Source organism: Neofelis nebulosa, chromosome 8 (genome assembly GCF_028018385.1).
Source record: "Neofelis nebulosa isolate mNeoNeb1 chromosome 8, mNeoNeb1.pri, whole genome shotgun sequence".
NCBI lineage: Eukaryota > Metazoa > Chordata > Mammalia > Carnivora > Felidae > Neofelis > Neofelis nebulosa.
Window position 1 is genome coordinate 36,898,665 of NC_080789.1, and position 17,945 is coordinate 36,916,609.

At 33.2% G+C, this 17,945-nt stretch overlaps 1 protein-coding gene across 7 annotated transcripts in view; it reads right to left on the reverse strand.

The window, feature by feature from the left end:
• Positions 1-17,945, reverse strand: part of METTL25 (methyltransferase like 25) — a 155,980-nt gene that overhangs the window by 21,374 nt on the left and 116,661 nt on the right. For 3 of the 7 annotated variants that reach the window (XR_009265499.1, XR_009265500.1, XR_009265496.1), the window contains exons 10-12: positions 13,818-13,892; positions 13,187-13,258; positions 11,209-11,317 (exon numbers count right to left, since the gene is read on the reverse strand). Coding sequence is in view for 1 of the 7 variants with exons in the window: in XM_058741892.1 (XP_058597875.1) it covers positions 11,225-11,317; positions 13,187-13,258; positions 13,818-13,892 (240 nt within the window). In the remaining 6 variants the exon portion in view is untranslated. Of the gene's footprint in view, positions 1-5,070; positions 5,152-6,678; positions 6,773-11,076; positions 11,318-13,186; positions 13,259-13,817; positions 13,893-17,945 lie in introns of those variants that run through there. The other 4 variants (XR_009265498.1, XR_009265497.1, XR_009265501.1 and 1 more) reach the window with 3 other exon arrangements.

A 17,945-nucleotide genomic window follows, 5' to 3' on the forward strand; every position in this document is an offset into this window, starting at 1 on the left:
GAATGGAGAACCATTTATCATGCTTCTGGAAACCAAAAGAAAGCTGGAATACCATACTTATATCAGACAAACTCGATTTTAAACTAAAGGTTTTAACAAGAGATGGAGAAGGGCATTATATCATAATTATGGGGTCTATCCATCAAGAAGAGCGAAAAATTATAAATGTTTATGACTCCAACGTGAAACACCCAAATATATAAATCAATTAATCACAAACAAATAAATGTATAGATAATAATACTGTGATTTTAGGGGGCTTTAATACTCCATTTACAACTATGGACAGATCATCTAGGTAGAAAATCAATAAAGAAACGTCTCTGAATGACACATTGGACCAGATGGACTTAACAGATATATTCAGAACTTTTCATCCAAAAGCAGCAGAATACATATTCTTCTTGCATGCACATGGAACATTCTCCAAAATAGATCACATACTGGGTCACAAAACAGTCCTCAACAAATGTAAAAGGAATGAGATCATACCATGCATATTTTCAGATCACAACTCTATGAAACTTGAAATCAATCAGAAGAAAAAAATTGGAAAGCCCACAAATGCATGGAGGTTAAAGAACATCCTACTAAAGAATGAATGGGTCAACTAGGAAATATAAGAAGAAATTAAAAAATTTATAGAAGCAAATGAAAATTAAAACATGACAGTCCAAACCCTGTGGGATGCAGCAAAGGTAGTCCTAAGAGGAAAATACATTGTAATTCAGGCCTATCTCAAGAAGCAAGAAAGGTCCCAAAACATAACCTCATATCTAAAGGAAGAAGAAAGGCAGCAGCAAAGAAAGCCCAAAGTCAGCAGAAGAGAAAAAAATAAAGATTAGAGCAGAAATAAACAATATAGAATCCAAACAAACAAACAAAACAAACAGCGTAACAGATCAATGAATCTAAGAGCTGCTTTTTTGAAAGAATAAACAAAATAAACAACCCCCTACCCAGACTTCTCAAAATAGAAACAGAAGGAAAGCTTACAGACTCATTCTATGAAGCCAGCATTACCTTGATTCCCAAACCAGACAAAGACCCCACTAAAATGAAGAATTACAGGCCAATATCCCTGATGAACACAGATGCAAAAATTCTCAACAAGATACTAGCAAATCGAATTTAACAGTATGTTAAAAGAATTATTCACCATGTCAAGTGGGATTCATTCCTGGACTGTAGGGCTGGTTCAATGTTTGCAAATCAATCAACATGATACATCACATTAAGGGAAGAAAGGATAAGAAGCATATGATCCTGTCAATAGATGCATAAAAAGCACTTGACAAAATACAGCACCCTTTCTTAATAAAAACTCTCAAGAAAGTTGGGATAGAAGGAACATACCTTAACATCATAAAAGCCATACATGAAAGGTCCACAGCTAATATCATACTCAATGGGGAAAAACTGAGAGTTTTCCCTCTGAGATCGGGAACATGACAGGAACGTTCACTCTCACCACTGTTGTTTAACATAGTATTGGAAGTCCTAGCCTCAGCAATCAGACAACAAAACAAAATGAAAGACATCCAAATTGGCAAAGAGGTCAAACTTTCACTCTTTGCAGATGACATGATATTCTACATGGAAAAACCCAAAAGATTCCACCAAAAAACTGCTAGAACTGATCCATGAATTCAGCAAAGTTGCAAGATACAAAATCAATGTACAGAAATTGGTTGCATTTCTATACACCACTAATGAAGCAACAGAAAGACATATCAAGGAATCTATCCCATTAACAATTGCACCAAGAACCATAAAATACCTAGGAATAAACCCAGCCAAAGAGGTAAGAGATCTGTATGCTGAAAACTAGAGAATCTTATGAAAGAAATTGAAGACACAAAAAAATGGAAAAACACTCCATGCTCTTAGGTTGGAAAAACAAATACTATTAAAATGTTGATAGCATTTTACAAGCATTCTACACATTTAATGCAATCCCAATCAAAATAGCACCAGCACTCTTCACAGAGCTAGAACAAACAATCCTAAAAATTTGTATGGAACCAGAAAAGACCCTGAATAGCCAAAGTAATGTTGAAAAAGAAAACCAAAGCTGGAGGCATCACAATCCTGGACTGTAGCCTGTATCACAAAGCTGTGATCATCAAGACAGTATTGTATTGGCACAAAAACAGACACAAAGACCAATGGAATAGAATAGAGAAGCCATAAATGGACCCACAAATGTATGGCCAATTAATCTTCAACAAAGCAGGAAAGAGTATCCAATGGAAAAAAGACAGTCTGTAGCAAATGGTGCTGAGAGAACTGGACAGCAACATGCAGAAGAATGAAAAGAGACAACTTTCTTATGCTATACACAAAAGTAAATTCAAAATGAATGAAAAACTGAAATGTGAGACAGGAAATGATCAAAATCCCACAGGAGAAAACAGGCAGCAACCTCTCTGACCTTGGCCTCAGAAACTTCTTACTTGACATGTCTCCAAAGGCAAGGGAAACAAAAGCAAAAATGAACTATTGGGACTTCATCAAGATAAAAAGCTTCTGCACAGCAAAGGAAACAATTAACAAAACTAAAAGATGGAATGGGAGAAGATATTTGCAAATGACATATTGGATAAAGGGTTCGTATCAAAAACCTACAGAGAAGTTACCAAACTCAACACCCCAAAAACATATGATACAGTGAAGAAATGGACAGAAGACATGAATAGATACTTTTCCAAAGAAGACATCCAGATGGCCAACAGAAACATGAAAAGATGCTCAACATCACTCATCATCAGGGAAATACATATCAAAACTACATTGAGATACCCCCTCATATCAGTCAGAGTGGCAAAAATGAACAACTCAGGCAACAACAGATGTTGGTGAGGATGTGGAGAAAGGGAATCCCTGTTGCAATGCAAACTGGTGCAGCCACTCTGGAAAACAGTGTAAAGGTTCCTCAGAAAATTAAAAATAGAATTACCCTACAACCCAACAATAGCACTGCTAGGAATTTACCCAAGGATACAGCAGTGCTAATTCAAAGGGGCACAGGCACCCCAATATTAATGGCAGCACTATCAATTATAGCCAAATTATGGAAAGAGCCCAAATGTCCATTGACTGATGAACAGATAAAGAAGATATCGTATATATACACAATGGAATACTACTCAGTGATGAAAATGAATGAAATCTTGCCATTTGCAAAAATGTGGATGGACTGGAGGGTATTATACTAAGTGAAATAAGTCAGTCAGATAAAGACATATATCATATATATATGATCATGTATCATATGATTCACTCATATGTGGAATTTGAGAAACTTAACAGAAGATCATAGGGGAAGGGAAGGAAAAATAACATACAAACAGGGAGGCAAACTGTAAGAGACTCTTAAATACAGAGAACAAACTGAGGGTTGATGGGGGTGGGAAAATGGGTGATGGGCATTGAGGAGGGCACTTGTTGGGAGGAGCACTGGGTGTTGTATGTAGTGATGAATCATAGAAATCTACTCCTGAAGGCAAGACTACACTGTATGTTAACTAACTTGACAAAAAAAAAAAAAAAAAAAAAAAAAAAAAAAAAACATATTAAAACAAACAAAAAACAACCAAACAAAAACCCCTTCTCTGATTCTCTTTGTGACCCTTTTATATATGATATGTAAAATGCCAAACTATTTGGTATTTAGTAATCAGCAACTGTCTTTAGGTTTTAGTAATTAAGATTTATTTTAAAATTAAAATTAAAATTAATGTCTTGGTCAAGAAGCTTCTTGGTTTTCATTGATCTTCCTAATTTATAGTCAACCACTATTATTAGTGTTCAATTCTTTCAAAAGTGTCCTCAGGACACAACTTCTAACACAAAGTTCTGATTATACTTATGAGACAGTAAAAACTAAGTAGGACATACAGTACCCAATGTAGTAAAAATGAATACATTATTTAGAATGTCAATGAGATTCTTATTATTGAATTTTTTTTTAAACCTGTGAACAGTGAGCTGAAAGATCTCTTTAATGTGTTTCCTATGAGAACACATTTCTATGGAAAACACACCAACATGTTTTTTTTTTCTTTCTTTTTTCTTTTTCTTTTTTGCTTTATTTGTGTAGTTTTGAATATAGTACTATACCTTAATTCCTTGGCCCACTAAAATTTGGAGACCACAGAGGTAGATGAAAGAAAAGAACAAAAGGGTAGTCTTTAAGCAGATACTGAGCATTCAAACCATTATGCTTTTAGGATAATATTAAATTCCTACAGTGAATGAGGAATGGGTGAATTATTAAGGATTACTGCTTGCTCCTTGGGTATATACTACTGTCACTATTACTAAGGATCTATATCCCTAATGCATGCTATTTTTTTTGTTGTTTGTTGTTTTGAAGATTGAAGTAAGTGTGAAAGCACCCAGCAGTTAGTTCACAGATGTTCAATGAAGTTCAGTTGGATTTTCTAAGTCTTACTTGATGAGAAACACATATCCTCTGCTCTTTGAAAAGTTATAGATATTTGTTTGGTCTTCTATTTCCTGTCTTTCAAAGATGGCACTTCTGATTTGGCCAACAAAGAGATATCCTATCCTTCTTATGCATTTGCATCTTGGGGAGAGGTTAGAATCTAAAAATCAGTACATAAATGTGTATATGATGTAACTCCACTGGGCTACTATGACCTATGACCCTCAGAGGCTCTGTAACATTTTTATTTACCTAACTAAACACAACTCTGAGACTTAGTTTTACTTTTCATAATAAAAGAATGGTAAGAAGATCTAGGTTGAATTTACTATGGTTTCATTAATCTTAAAGGTAGGAACTATGCTATTTATGGCAGCAATTTTAACGAAATCCTTTCTTCTCTAAACATCTGCAAGCAATTTATTAGAATGAAAACACATTACCAATAATCTCATTAACAAACATTGATACTACAACTGTACTAAAGATCTAAAATGTGAAGCATATTTTAAAAGAATTTCAAATCTATTTATTTTAAAGATAAACAACAGTATTTTCTATTAATGAGAGAAAAGTTAACCAAAAAAATAATTTACCTTTCAATAGCTTTCAGTTTTATCCTCTAGATGTTGACCCTCAAAACTTCTAAATATTATTCTTCAGTACAGTACAACCTGTGCTTTAGGGATGGTTTCTGGAACCTAGCATAAGCAGGTAATGTGAATGTAATTTTGGACCCTTTAAAGGTACTGTTTGTACATACATAGAAAGATATTCATTATTCTATACATTAAAAGTAAACACTTCTTTGCCTTCATTTTTATTCTTAGTTCTGTCCTTTTGAGTTAGCTTAAGTAGAAATAGAGTATTTAATTTTTTCTTTGTGATTTGAAGTCTGTTCCTCCTGTCTTTACTCGCAGAGGTTTACCTGCAGCTATACTGTCTACTAAGATCAGAAATATTCTGGGGGCGCCTGGGTGGCTCAGTTGGTTAAGCGGCTGACTTTGGATTCTGCTTCAGATTCTGTGTCTCCCTCTCTCCCTGTCCCTCCCCCATTCACTCTCTGTCTCTCTGCTCTTCAAAAAGAAATAAACATTAAAAAAATTTAGTGTTTAGTCACTATAACACGTGCTTTCCTTTTGGAAAGGCCTCTCCTGTTTTCCTTTTCTGTATGAAATGTCTTGCTTTTGGCATTATCAGTTTCTGTTGCTAACTTTCAGAAAACACAAATTTGTTAGCTTCTAAATCATGTATTCTCTCTTCATATGACCTTTTGTCTCCCCCTTATGTTATAATATCATCACCTTGTTTTCTATGTCCTCTCTGGCCTTAATGTCAGATAACCATGGTTATAAATCAAGGACCCACACTCAAATGCCTACAGGGACCAGGCAGGTAATATGTCCCACTTAAATCTTGTTTAAGGGAGGGGTGCCTGGGTGGCTCAGTTGGTTGAGCAACCAACTTTGGCTCAGGTCATGATCTCGAGGTCTGTGAGTTCAAGCCCCGCGTTGGGCTCTGTGCTGACAGCTCAGAGCCTGGAGCCTGTTTCAGATTCTGTGTCTCCCTCTCTCTGACCCTCCCCCATTCATGCTCTGTCTCTCTCTGTCTCAAAAATAAATAAATGTTAAAAAAAAAAAAATTAAAAAAAAAAAAAAAAGAAATATTCTGAAGTCACCAGAACACCAGAGATGTCTGTTGTTATAATCAAATGGTATCTGGAATTGTTTTATCTTTCCCTTGAAACACATTATTTGAGTGTGCTTTGCTTGATGGAAAACCATCCTTGAGACTTTTTCTTAAAGGAGTTGTAGCAGTTATTAGAAGACTGGATTCTTTCCTGAGAGTTGAGCTAAGTGGAGCATTAGTTCAACATGATTAGCTGATGCACACCAAATCCCATGCTGCCCAAATGGTGAATTTGGTGCATACTTTCTCCATTTTTCTCAAATTCAACGTGTTCAATCATAACTGTCTGAGAACAACTTAAAGGCTTTTCCTCCCCTGAGATTTAAATACATGCTACTTTGTTCTGTGCTGAAATGTGTTAACTCTCTTATTCTGGATTGTGCATTGGAAAACTCTAATAAAAACAGTATAATTTTTTTTTTAAAGGACTTCCATTGACAGAACATCTGCAAACTTAATGAGGCGATCCATTGAGATAAATACATCAACTAATAAATCCCCATACATGCAGCCAGTAGCATCACTGGCCAAGTACAAACCTGGGGAGGTTTGGAGACTTCCAGTTCCTTCTGGTTACAGGTTACCAGAGCACATCTTTCACATGGCAGATTATTTCTTAAACAGTTCTCTTTCCTGAAAATAAGCCATTCTACTGACCATACTTAAAACAAACTAAAGGAACCTATAATTAAAGAGGAGAGTGGAACAGAAGTAAACAGACTAAGACAAAGTTAGTTCATAGTAAAGGATTGTGTGCTTCTGTAGATACTTTCTTTTCTTTCTTCCCCAAAGTCATTATCTAAATCTTAACTCTTCCATATGCCTCTCATATGTGTTTCCATGCATAGATTATAAACTCCTAAAAATTAGGAACTGCCATAGTCTAGTTCTACAAATCTTCTTGCCCAACGTATAGTGTCTACGATAGTCTTAGTCACACTGTTGCAAACTAACAGTGGTTGACTAAATTCTATGCCACATCCAAAAAATACTTTTATCGAGATGTAGGAAATTAATAAAAGATTAATTGCAGATTCAATTTAATAGTTGTATGATTATTAATATTTTATTTTCCTTCTTGAGGCTGTTTTGGCATATTGTGTTTCTTTGAGAAATTTTTCCATTTCATACAAATGTTCAATTTTGTTGTCAGAAATTTATTGGCAAATTTACAGGCATGTTCCCTTTTATATACCTGATATTGATTATTTGAACGTTTTATTTTTTAAATGATTAGACTTACCAGAGATGTGTAAATTTTATTAATTATTGAAGAACCAACTTTTGGAGGTGTTAATCATCTCTCCATGTTTTTCTTCCAGAAACTACTAATCTTTTGATTTTTAGTCTCTTCCTTTTCTAATATGTGTTGAAAGCTAAGGTTTTCTTATATCATGGTTTAGCTCATCCCGTAAGTTTTGATGGGCAGTGTTATCATTATAATTCAATTATTTTCATTATTACTCAAATACTCTCTAATTTCCACTGTGAGTTCTTCTTTGACTCAGAAGTTATTTAGAGGTATAATTCTTAGTTTAAAGAATATGGGGATTTTCTACTTATATTTAAAACAATTTTTAAATTTTTACTTACATATATATTTAAGTATACAATAAATTTTATAAGTATATAATAAAATTATATAATAAATATATAATACACAATGAATATATATATATATATATATATGCCCCATGCCCAGCGTGGAGCCCAACATGGGGCTTAAACTCACAACCCTGAGATCAAGACCTAAGCTGCAATCAAGAGTCAGATGCTGAACTGAGCCACCCAGGCACCCCTAAAACAATTTTTTTAAGCTTAAATGCATTGTGGTCAGAAACTACATATAATATAGTTTCAATTTTTTTGAAATTTATTAAAATTTACTTCAAAGCCCAGCATATGGTCAGCTTTTGTAAAATTTTCATATGTACTTGAAAAAATTATATAGTAGTTGGGAACAGTTTATAATAAACTGTTTATCCATTAGCTCAATTTTACTTCTTTCATTGTTCAAATCTTGTATCTTTTTGGTTTTGTTTGCTTTTTCCATAAGATAGAGGGAAACATGAAAATATTCCCAGCATGATTGTAGACTTGTTTCTCCCTGTAGTTAATTTTTGCCTTATATATTTTGTAATTATGGTATTAACTAAATACAAACTTACATTTTCCTGACAAATTGAAATTCTTTTCATTATGAAGGTTACCCTTTATCTTCCAGAATATTTTTGCCTGAGATTAACTAAAAATCTACTTTGATATTGATAAATATCCTTCCTTTTGATGAGTAATTGCAAATATGCCTTTTCCTTCCTATTACTTTTGAATTTTTTATACCTCTGTTTTAGATGTTTTTTCTAACCAGCAACTTATTGGGCTCTATTTTTTCAATTAGTCATCTTTGTTTTATAATTGAAGCATTTAATGTACATTTAATGGAAGTACTGACATATCTAGGTTTGAGTCTACTATCCTATACTATTTGCTTTACATATGTTTATGTACCAGGAATTAATTGCTTTACGTTGAGAACTACAACCATGTGCATTAATATGACAGAGCTATGGGGTCTAAGAACTGAGACCACCTGTGTCAACATGATTTATTTGTTTGGTAAAGGAAATCTTTGCCCAGGAAAGATAAGGCTGTAAACCAATAAATAACTTCATTGTTTCAGGAAATTCTCATATATTAATTTATCTCAGACAATCTGCTCACCTTGGCAAAGAGCTCACTTATCAAGCAACAGTTTACTTATCAGAACTTGCTTCAAGACCCTTGCCTTGCTATTAGATACCAATCATAAAACTTGTCATGAACTTTTCCAAATTGCAGTCTGGTCTCCACCTGAAAAGAGCCACCTTCAAAATGCTGTAAATATCCTCTCCTGACTTTACCTTCAGAGACCCTCAAGGCAGAATGCCCTATTACTGCAGTTTTAATAAATTCAGTTTTGCTTTATTAACAGAGTGCCTGGAGACATTTTGTGGGAGTTCGATAACATATTTAATCTTTTAATGCTCATAACAACCTTAGAAGTAAATTTTATTCTTATATTCTTTTTACAGATGAGAAACCTGAGGCATACTGAATACTAAAGTGACCTACACAAGGACAGACAATAATTTAACTCATATGAATCTAAACTATGGTACTAATATTACTGAGCCTATCTTCCCTTGAAGTCTTATCAATTTGAAGGTACCATAAAGGATCTCATGTCCTGACCCTCTCAGCCCTATACAATAATCACAGTACTAATTATGGTAATTAGTAATTTTGTTGTCTTTCTTACTAGACTGTGAGCTCTTTGAGAAAAGGGACATATCTTGTTTGTCTCCATGCTGCCAGTGCTTAGCCTAATGTCTGACACATGATAAGCATTCAATAAATGTTTCTAAAATGAAAATTAAATGAAACCCACTTTACAAATGAGGCTCTGAGATATTAAGAGTCTTACTTTAGCTCACTCAGAATGTAACTGTCAGGATTGATGCTCCTGCCAATACATCACCTTCTTTAGCTCAACTGTAAATGAGTTCTCAAAGAGCAGTTTTTATGAGAGGAGAGTCTACAAACATTGCAATGGGGATTCATGTGTATAAAGCTGTAGTCCTGCCAAAATATTATATTTCTTTGTTCTTTTGCTGAAATATTATCATCTCAGTGGGTCATACAAGTTATCTCATATTGATTAGCTTGAATCACACAAATGTCTCTATTAAAAATGGAAAGCATTAACTGATAAATATAATTTCTGAAAATGTTTTAAGGCATAGGGAAGTTACTACAAAGTTTCCTTGGTATTGAAACAGTTGGAGTTCACTTTACTAAACAGAGCTTTACACACATGAAGTTTTTTTTCTTTATTATAATGAGAAAATAATGTTATATAAATATTTAGGCATCAGGGCAAAATTTCAAAATCTTACATATCTGGGAATGGTGGGTGGGGTGGCAAATATGAACGTGTGCATGCTCATAAGTGTACAGATGAAACAAGACTGGTAAAATGTTGATAATTATTGAAGTTTGTGATGAGTACATGCGATTCGTTAGACTCTACTCTTCATTTCTGAACATATTTGAAATGTTCCATAATAAAAAGCTTAAAAAGTGGCTATTTTCCCCAGTATTGTACTAGCTATACAAAGTACCTGATCATCCACATATATAATGGCTGCAAACTTCCTATCACAACACAGAGCAAAAACTTATTCTTTCCATCTGCGGATAGACTCTAAAATTTAAGAGAGTAGTTACTTCTTCTGATGGGAGAATTTTATAGTCTTTTGCTGAGCATCAAGGAAGCTTTTTGCCAACTGTCGTATCTTCTGCGTATATTAGAAATCTCAAGATTTCTGCAAATGAAAAGAACCTGTACCACACTGGGCATAGCGCTGGCCTTCTTTCATTCGCTCTTGCTTTTCTCAGACTGGCTTTCTACAGAGCACAAGGTAATTATCTATTTTAGTAAGATAAGTAGCTTCCAGATTCCTTAAAGTGAATCTCACAAGATGCATATTTCTTTAAGGACACAGAATATCTTCTCATGTACCTTAGATGAAAACACATATTAAGCACTTTTTGTATCTGCCTGGTTCCTGGGTGTTTCTTTCCTTTTTGGATTTTTCCCTCCAGATGACATGGAAAATCCTTCCAAAATCTGGAGGAAAATGAAAGTGATCTTCTGTGCTAATTTTATTATATATACACCTATAACTTTCCTCTGTCCAAAAAGTTTTTAAATCAATAAAAGTCAAAATGTGGTATGTAGCAAGTATTAAGGGTCTCAAACAATAGGGAACAAGGGTCAGATTACAATGTCCTATTGATATAGTAACTCAGGAATATAGGTCAATACTTTTTAAATATTTTCATGAGTTCTTATTTTATTAATGTATGCTTTGACAATGGAAAAATAGATTATGGTGTTCTGTTGTTAGCTATTATTTTATTGTTTATTTAAAATAGAGCAATGTTTTTTCAAATATTTACATAACACAACATAAATGTTTAGAAGAGCAAAATTAGTGATAGTTTCCACAAACAGATACATCTAATACCTTGCTTCAACTGAAATCATTGCTGCTTCTTCAGAGCAATAATAGCATAACATCTGGGAGATTTCACAGGATCAAACAACTTCACAAGTGCAGACCATGCAATATTTTCCTGCAAATTGATAAGTGATTTAAATACATAGCAATTTGTTGAAGATAAGAATGAAAGATGAGTCAGACTATATATTGTAATATAAAAACAACATAAAAGACAAACTATATAAAAGAAAATTATTCTTTGCTGAATGAAATTAACGTTTACAATTTCACCTACAGGAATTTATGTTGAGGAAATAAAAGATTTACATAAGATAGTGAACTACACGGTTATTCTTTGCTGAAATTGTGAAAGAGTGGAAGTGATAAAAAACAATTGGGCATTACTTAAAGAAATTATTATATGATGAAACATTATTCACCTTCTGTAGTATATTCAATAAGATGAGAAAATTCTGAATAAAATAAATGAAACAGATTAAATTCAAAACTGCACTTGTAATTTGATTCCTTTATCTTATCTTATCATCATCTTATCTTATCTTATGTTAGAGAGCAGGGAGGGGTAAAAGGAGAGGGAGAGAGAATCTTGAGGGCTCTGTCTCTGGACTGTGAGACCATGACCTGAGCCAAGATCATGACCTGAGCTGAAATCAAGAGTCAGACAGCTTAACTGACTGAGTCACCCAGGTGCCCCAGATTCCAATTTTAATTAAAGTAGAAATAATGCGCTCATATATATGTGTGCAACATATACATATTAGAAAGAGGCACTAGAATACAAAACAAAAATTAAGTTAATGTTGAAAGATGGGACTGTTGTTATTTCTAATTTTCTTGTTTATATTCTTCATTTAAAACTTTCTAACATATAAGTGTTGCTTTAGAATAAAATATTATTTAATATTATTTAACATTGCTATTTAAAAATATTTTATTAACAATTTAATATTTTATGCTTTATATCATTTCATTGCCAATCTATTAATCTTTGTGCATATTACTTTTTTATTTAATTTATTTTTTTACCATTTACTTATTTTATTTAGGTCACTGGAAATTGCTTTGAAAAGGGAAATAATGAGTACCTAGTAAAACAGGCCCAATTCTGTCACCAATGAAATTGGAAGCCAAAGATTTCCAGTGATTTTGAGTTACTTGGTAGCTTAAGAAAGTACACAATTATCCAAATATTTAAAAATTTTCTTTTTTCCATAAAAATATAAATTAGAACAAAAGCAAGCATTTATTAAAATCCATTTGTTCCAAATAGCCTGTTGAAAAGAAGAAAGTAAAATTACCCACTATGATAGAACAAAATTGTTAAAATAAAGGGCTTATGGTGGAAACATGAGGCTGAATCCATGTATGGGTTTAATTTAAATAGTTCACATAACTATTTTGATCATAGCTCAGTGTAAAATCTGCAAAAAAAATTTTCCTTAAAGACAAGAAAAAAACCAGTTTTTTTGGTGCATTCAACATAGATTAAAAAAAACCAAGACTGTGAAGAAGCAAAAGCAATTTTCACTGATCAGAAATTTTTATACTGCATATTACATATGTCCAAAATCCAAAAGTGATTTAAAAGGTAAATTTTCATTAAATGAAACATATATATACATATATATATATATATATATATATATATATATATATATATATAAAATATCTTTTATGTCTGGCCTTTATTAAATTTAGCTACACAATACGTCATATATGATAGTTGTGTTCACTGCCTACCATACAGTAATTAGCATACAATTAAAATAACATAAACTTTATTATAATAGGTTTGCTGAAAACATCTGTTGTACATATGTTTATGTTTAAAAAGAGATGGAATGAATATTTAAACTTGGAAAATATAATAAGAAAAATTATCTGACTAGCTGTATGCAAAAGAAACTTATCCTAGGTAATAGTGGATCTGTTTACTATATTAAATAAAGATATTAGTTATATATTTTAAAATATAATTTACCTGCTCTTTCAGATAGCAAAGTCGATCCAGAAGAATCAGTGTCTCTATACAAGGAGCCAGAACAACTTTCAACTAAAAGAAAGGATAAGATAAGATGGTAGAACTTTAAAAAACAAAACAAAACAAACAAACAAACAAACAAACACAAACTAGTGTAACACTTATGTTCAAGAAAATGCATCTACAGAAATTTATATAGGGCCAAATAAATCTCCAATACCAATTGTATATATTCAGAAAACGAATACTGCAGAGATCAAAAGTTTTTCTTTAATAATAACAGGAATCCAAAGGCAGTGGTACGTATGATAGAGAGTTTTCAGAGGTACTAAGAATGAAATTCATTAAAAGGCATGCTGGGGAAATAACTGCATTGAGACAAGTATGTGTTCAAAGAACTCTGAAATTTCTTCCGTGCATTTATGATACATTTTAAGAGAAATGTACCATGTGTTCTCTTTATTACATTACTGACACCTAATATAGTTCTGAAATAGGAAATGGTCCAAAACGGTTTTTCTACAGTAAGAGAAAAACAACATAGATTGGTTGGTCCCACAATAAAATTTAATTGAACCCCATTCAAGTCTGGCAACATATCCAATTTAATATGTTCATTTCTGAGATTTACCATATTAAAAGCTTCCAGCTCATTCATTCTAGGCTTGTACTTCTCGTAGTAGTCCATTATAACTTTTTCTGGCAGCTTCAAGATAAAACAACAAGAAATGTAACAACAGTTTAAAAAAAGTTTTTCGTTATCAAACATTAAAGTAAAACCAACATTAACAATTTAAAACAAATTTGGGTGTGTGAAGAACTCTGATATGAATGAAGCAAGTCAATAAACTAAGTTCTTTCATTAATATCTTCTACACCTATTCAGCATACTGTAAATAAAAACAGCAGTAACATCCTATTAATATTGTTTAATTTCAACAAGTTGATGAAATATTTACCTTGTTTCTATGTTTAGGGTACATAGTAGGAGCTCAATAAACATTTTTTTGAGTAAAATTAAAAATTTTAAATGATATATCTAAAACTATATATCCTAGAGAATAATTCAAAGGCCACAAAAACCCAGTAAGGACATATGTTCATATTTAGGGTAATTTCCTCTAACATGCACATAACAAATCCATCAACAAGCATTACTTTCTGGTTTTCCTCAAAAACATAGGATACCTATAATACAATGAACCCTTGTGGTTAGCAGGCCACTTTTTATAACATATATGCTTCTGTTCACACCAGTTGAACTTTGTTTACTGAGTCAATTGTATTTGTTTCTAAACTTGTTATGCCAGTTATAGTATTGTAATGATATAAGTAAATATTACATAACTAATGACATATTAATGCAAAAGGAAAAGTTGTTTCTATAAATTGGATGCCTTTGGGAAAGGATTGATAAAGGAAAGTCACTAGAAGCAATTGCTGTCAAATTACATGTGGTCAAAACAAATGTAAGTCTGGATAAAAAGAGTAAAATATCTGAAAGGATTTGTATTTAGATTTTCTCTGAAAATGTCTACCTGAATTTATTATTTTTTCAAAGTCCCTATTCTTTTTCTTACTGAACTAAATTTCTTTTGAATTTAAAAAGTATAAAAAGGTTAATGGTGAAAAGCAAGGTTTTGTTTCAGTTTCTAGTGCAGCTTTCCAGAAAAGATTTTTCCCCTTGGTACAGAACCCAAGCAGATTATACCTCCTTCCCCAACCCTTTTATTTTCAAAAAAATTTTTGTTATTTTTCATTTTTTCATTCTCAGGTTAGTTAACATACAGTGTAGTCTTGGCTTTCAGGAGTAGAACAGTGATTCACCTCTTTCATATGGCACCCAGGGCTCATCCCAAAAAGGGCCCTCCTTAATGCCCGTCACCGATTTAACTTACCCCCTCACTGCAACTCTCAGTTTATTCTCTGTATTCAAGAGCCTCTTATGGTTTGTCTCCTTCTCTGTTTTTATCTTATTTTTACTTCCCCACCACTTTTAAAAATATTGCCCATCTTTGAATCAAATGAGTACTCCTAAACCAAACTTCTGCAGTAGTATATATTGGACTGGATCCAGGCCTGCGATTCAAGCCAGGAAAACTCATCTCACAAAACTGTGTGTGTGTTTGAATTACAGCCTTTAGTTAGTCTTCTCTCCAGCCATCTGAGATCAGCAGTTACGGGACAAGTCAGAACTCATCATCTTTTTCTGATCCTGCCTCACCAGCATACTGCTTCCTATAAATATAGTTTTTCAGTGTGATTCCTTGGGTTCTCCAGTATTCTCTGTTTCTCTCTTATGCCAAATTGGGAAGCACAACCCTGGTCATCAATTGCATTTGTCCCAAACTAGGAACTGTTGATTTTGCTCCTCAGAATATTCCAGTCTAGAGAACTGTGTTGTTGGTTTTGTCAGTGATCTGTAACCCTGGGAATTTTCTTTGGTATCTTTCTCCATCCCTCTTTACCTTCATTGTGCTTCATAAAACACATGATTTGAGATTTAGCATGCTTTCTGATTTTGTCAAAGAAGTTGCGTTTTGGTTTTTATTTGTTGCTTTTGTGTGATTCTGAAGAGAAAAGGTGAGAACATCATCTTAACTCTCCTATTTTTTAAAAATGGAAATTGGTTGTTTAAGGGAAACAAAGCTGGACACTGTAGACTGCCTTAGAGGTATGCTTGATGTAAAAAAATTAAGACAGAACTCCAAAGAGTGACCCTATACAAAGCTGTGTGCAAAGACCAAAACAACAAATGGCCTTGTGCTTAAACCAAAAGTCTGGTAAGTAAAAGTATATTAATATGTTTTTAAGTGAAAAATTTATTGTTTTAAGTTTTCATCAGTTTTTTCAGTGATACACTCAACTGCCAGTTTCATTACATTAGATCGCAGAGACTATTTGGAAAATTTAAAAAGATATTATCTCATTTAATCCTAACATCAATCTGTAACATACATATTTTCATATCTTTTTTTTTTTTTTTTTGGTGTAAAAAGGTGATTTTATTAAAGCACAGGGCAGGACCTGTGGGCAGAAAGAGCTGCCTTCATGATCTCATTTTGTAGATGACATTATTGAGTGTTAAAGTCAGGGAGAGCCTATGTAGGGCCAACGTCCTAGAGATGGAGGAAGGCATCAGAATTGAGTCACTGCCGGGTGCAGATCATACTTCAGCAAGGACATACATAAAAACTTACAAGTTGAAGTGCACATTGAATGGCAGTTGAGAGTACTGATCATGAATTTTATTGCTCCCTGTTGCCCATTCCCTAGACTCCAGAAAAGGAGATTAATATGAGTTGAGCTGTGCAATAGGGCCCTAGCTCAGAGAGCTAAGTTTTGAGTTTAGGGAGATACCCAGTCTGAAAGGGAAACTGGAGCGAGAGGCTGTAAACAAGTGGTTATGTTCATGTTCAGGTGCTTTAGATTATTTTCCCCACTTTTTAAATATTTTTTGACAGTAATTTTAACTCCAGGATAGCCTTTGTGTTGGACAATACCTGCAAAGGTTTCAAGAGTCAAAGTTGTGGATACAAGTATCTCTTCTTTAATGCTTCAGTAAGATTCATAAGTCCTTGAATTTCTTCTGTCTTTATTTCAAACCTCAATTCTTCAGTCTCCTTTAGAAGTACATTTATTTTGTCTCTTGGCAGGCATGAATTTTCTCTTTATTCTTCCTTACTTGTCTGATTTGGAAAAATGCTAAATGAACATTTTTCTTGTGCTCAATGTCTGCTAATAAGTTATATAAATAGGACCAAAAGAAGTACACAGTCTAGAGTTAGACAGTCTGGATTGGAGTTCTTTCTCCTCAATTATGTAGATTTGGCCTTAAGAAATGTACTTATCCACTTAACCTGTGTCTCAATTTCCTTATCTATAAAATGAGTATAACAGTATTCATTTCACAAGGTCATTCTTAGTATTCAGTAAGGTGATATAAACAATGCTTTTGGCAGTGTCCGGCACAAAGCAATGGTTCAATAAACATTATCTTTTCTCATATTGTTTTTTTAAATAAACTTATATTTTAAAAGTTTTATATTTACAGAAAATTTGAAGATAGTATAGAGAGTTCCCATATACCCTATACCAAATTTCCTCTATTATTGACACCTTACAATGGGGTTATTTGTTATAATTAATGAACCCAATACTGATAGACTGTTGTTAGCTAAAGTCCATTATTTTATTGAGAATTCCTTAGTTTTTGCGGCATCTGCCTGACTCAGTCAGAAGAACATGTGACTCTTGATCTCAGGGTCATGAGTTTGAGGACCACATTGGGTGCAGAGATTACTTAAATAAATAAAAACTTAAAAAAAAAATAATTTCTTAGTTTTCACCTAATGTCTTTTCAGTTCCACCATCCTATCCAGGATATCACATTGGATTCAGTCCTATTGGTTGTGATAGTTTCTCAGACTTGTCTTGTTTTTGATGACCTTGAGAGTTTTGAGGAGTAATGGCTAGACATTTTGTAGAATGTTCTTTCACTTGGATTTGCAGATGTTCTTCCTCATAATTAGACTAGGGCTATGGGTTTTTGAGAGGAAGACCACAGAAATAGAGTACCATATTCCTGACATATCAAGGATACCTATCAACATAATTTAACATCATTGATATAGACCTTGATTACCCAGATAAGACAGTGTTTGTCAGGTTTTTCCACTCTAAAGTTCCTCTTTTTTCCACTTTTCATACTGCACACTTTGGAAGAAAGTCACTATGTACAGCCTACATTTAAGGAGTG